The 3,433-nt window shown below is 47.4% G+C and overlaps 1 protein-coding gene across 1 annotated transcript in view; it reads left to right on the top strand.

Annotated features, from left to right (window-relative positions):
* Positions 1-3,433, top strand: part of LOC119417270 (nephronectin) — a 20,842-nt gene that overhangs the window by 2,323 nt on the left and 15,086 nt on the right. The window contains exons 3-4 of the mRNA XM_037684514.1: positions 2,542-2,634; positions 3,250-3,369. Of these exons, the coding sequence (XP_037540442.1) occupies positions 2,542-2,634; positions 3,250-3,369 (213 nt within the window). The remainder of the gene's footprint in view (positions 1-2,541; positions 2,635-3,249; positions 3,370-3,433) is intronic.

Raw genomic sequence — 3,433 nt, 5'->3', positions numbered from 1 at the left:
AGAGGATAGATCCACAGAGGATAGATCCACAGGACAGATCCACAGAGATAAAGATAAAAACTAAATGACTAACATTATAGAATACAGACGAGTTAAATCAACTCGGAGTTAAAATCAGGGAATCAAAGTTTTTAAACGAGACATAAACAGTGATGGAGGAGCCTGACCTGCAGTGGTAACTCAGTCCACAGTTTGGACCTGCAACAGAGAAGGTTCTGTCACCTCTGAGCTTAAAACAAGTGACTGGCACCAGTAGAAGCATCTGGTCTGACCTCAGAGAGGCTGTGGGACATATGGCTGCAGCAGATCAGAATCAGAATAAACTTTATTGGCATTGCACCGAGATACAACGCGAACATGTACGTACAGTCGTCCGAAGATGGGCGGAGTGCACGAAGCTGCGGCTAAAATAATCAGCGCGGCCTCTTATTCTTATTCAGAATAATATTTTGCTTAGATGAGAAAAGGAAAGAAAACCTGAGGAGAGACGGTATAAAAAAAGATCTCACTCCGTGTCCTAGACAGGGCACGATTTGAGGCATCAAACAAACCTCCCACAGCAAAGCAACATAAACAGACGTTATACATGAACATACAGGCGGTGAAGATGTTGAAGTTTTAAGGGAAAGTTGTAGCATAGTCCAGAGCCCCCCTCAGCCATTGTCCAGATAAGAGGTGACGTTCATCTTCAGCTCAGCTGAGGTTCTGTTACATGTCCACGGCCTTGGGGAAGGGAGGGGTGAGGAAACAGTCAAAGCATCTTTGTTGTTTTCTGAACATTCCAGGAGGAGTTGAGATAAGTCCGGCATCAAGGCCACAGTTTGGGTCAGGCAGAACTCGTGAATTGTTGTTTCTGCCTTTAAAGTCTCGCTGGTACATATTCTCTGATGGAAACTCCAAAACAGACGAATTGATCCTTTACTCCAAAGTCGAGCTCACAGCTTCTCCAGATTATTCCACCATTCATGAGCGCTGCCAGGGAGATCACAGTCCTGATAACAGCTGCTCCAATTCCCTGTCACAGCTCCACATTCAGTCCGAGCACTGTCAAGCTTCAACACCTCCACATGAATTTGTAGACAACCAGATTCCACCAACCCAAACAGTAGATTCTAGTCGTCATCATGAATCCAATTTGTTCCTTAAAGAGGTCAGAGGGTCCTCCTTACCCTGACTCCTGTCGGGAGAAGTTGATCGATTTTGTTGAGAGACCAGCTGATCCTTCCAATTAAGAAGTATGCAGGAAAAAAAGAGGCTTTTTAAGGTTCACAGGACAAAAGAGCGCAGCAGGGAAGCAGGTGGGGCGGGGGGGGGACACGTCTGGTTCCACCGGAGAGTAGCAGAAAAAAAAACTTGGATCAGTGAGATAGGAGGGGGCAGAACTGTTTAGAGATTTAAAAACGTACAGAACGATTTTTAAAACTGTCTTTCTATTGAATTTTTTGTTAACAACAACAACAACAACAACAACAACAAAGAACAAGCCCCCTCACCCCTTCCCTCCCACACCAGATCAGTCACACATACACAAATCAAACAGGAACTGGCAAATGTTCCACATAAAACTCTGCCAGGTGTCCCAAAATTTTTTAACAGAACCCTTCAGGGCACAAAATTAGCCTCCTGGCCAGAAGAGAGCCAAAGACAATCACATCCTTCTTGTATTTGCTGAAGGACATATCCACAGGGACCACCCTGAACAGTGAGATGAAATGATGGGTGAACAGTTTTACCACATATTCCAGAGAAGGTGTCAAAAATAGATGATCAAAAGTCTGCAGTTTGGGACAGAATGTACGCAGGAGTGTAGCTGGAGTTTGTTTACAACGATTGCATGCGGGGTCCAGGTCGGCTTTGATCTTGGACAACTTGTCTTTGGACCAGTGCAGCCGGTGCACCACCTTGAATTGGATCACAACATGTCTCAGACAGATTGAACATGAGTAAATGTTCTTAATGGTCCTTCTCCAGGTTGAGTCTGATATGGGTTCCTCCAAGTCCACAAACTGGGCTCATGGTAGGAACTGAGTGGTGTATGAAGCTTGCTGAGGGCCCGCTTCGTATCAGACCTGCATTCTAAAATCTTAGTCACAAAATGTTTAGAGGGTACAAAGAAAAACAATCAGAACATACAGAAGGATTTTAAAATGAATTTTAAAGTGAACTGGGAGCCAGTGAAGGGAGGCCAGAACTGGAGTGATGTGTTCTCTATGGCCTGCACCAGTGAAGGATCAGGCTGCAGCAACAGGCGACCTTCCTGCCTGCGGAAGAACTGGTGCTGCCGGGCTCAAGGTCTGGACTCATTCTGTCTCAGAGCAGGACCAGAACAGACTCAGGACTTTAGAGGAACCTCTCATCCCTGAACCAACACATGAGCCCACAGCTCCAGAACCTCCTGATCCAGAGCCTCCTGATCCAGAGCCTCCTGATCCAGAACTGTCAGTTCAACATGTCCGTGCATGACAATGTGTTTAACTCTGTGCGCGTGTGTGTGCGTGCGTGCATGTGTGTGTGCGTGCGTGCATGTGTGTGTGCGTGCAGCTCTCTGTCAGCAGGGATGTAAACATGGCAGCTGTGTCGGACCCGACAGATGTGAATGTCACCCGGGATTCACGGGGAAGGCCTGTAACCATGGTAACCACCAGTGTTTGTGCGCTGACGTTCATCACCACAGGGTTGCACGAGTCAGGTTCAGGGTCTCAGATCTGACCCGGTCCACATGTGGACCCAAAGCTGGAACGGTTCTCTGAGTGAGGAGTGCACAGATTAAAAATTTCCCATCATGCCTCAGAGGAGCAGACACATTCCTGTCATGCTTGTTTGACCTGTGAGGGCGTGTTGTACCTGCAGAACCCCACAACACACACACACACACACACACACACACACACACACACACACACAAAGAGTAATAAAACATATCTCTGTGAGGACACGGTGGATTTCTAAAAGTTGTGCTCGTCTGGTTCTGAACCGGTTCAGAACCTTCAGTCGGACCTCTGAGGAGCAGAACCTCTTCACAGCTGCAGTTTGAACAGTGTTCAGATCTTAAACATCACAAAAAGCTTCATCTCCTCACCTCCATAGGTTCAAATCCTCATAAGAGCAGTGTTTTACATGCACACACACTTTCAGTGCTGACAGGGTCAAAGGTCAAAGGTTAATCCTACAAACTGACATGGAAACAGAAGAGTCCACCCAGGTTAATGTTTGATGCCTGCTCTCTCTCTCTCTCTTTGTGTGTTTCAGACCTGAACGAGTGCGGTCTGAAGCCTCGGCCCTGTAAGCACCGCTGCATGAACACGCCGGGCAGCTTCAAGTGTTTCTGTCCAGACGGATACGCTCTGCAGCCGGACGGCAGCTGCAGGAGTGAGTTCACCAAACGTCTCCAGAGTCCTGCCTGGTTCTGTCCCACCAACCCCCTCCAGAGTCC

The sequence above is a fragment of the Nematolebias whitei genome, chromosome 1 (assembly GCF_014905685.2).
Source record: "Nematolebias whitei isolate Nwh7 chromosome 1, NemWhi1, whole genome shotgun sequence".
In the NCBI taxonomy this organism is placed as follows: domain Eukaryota; kingdom Metazoa; phylum Chordata; class Actinopteri; order Cyprinodontiformes; family Rivulidae; genus Nematolebias; species Nematolebias whitei.
This window is presented reverse-complemented; position numbering and strand designations above follow the sequence as displayed.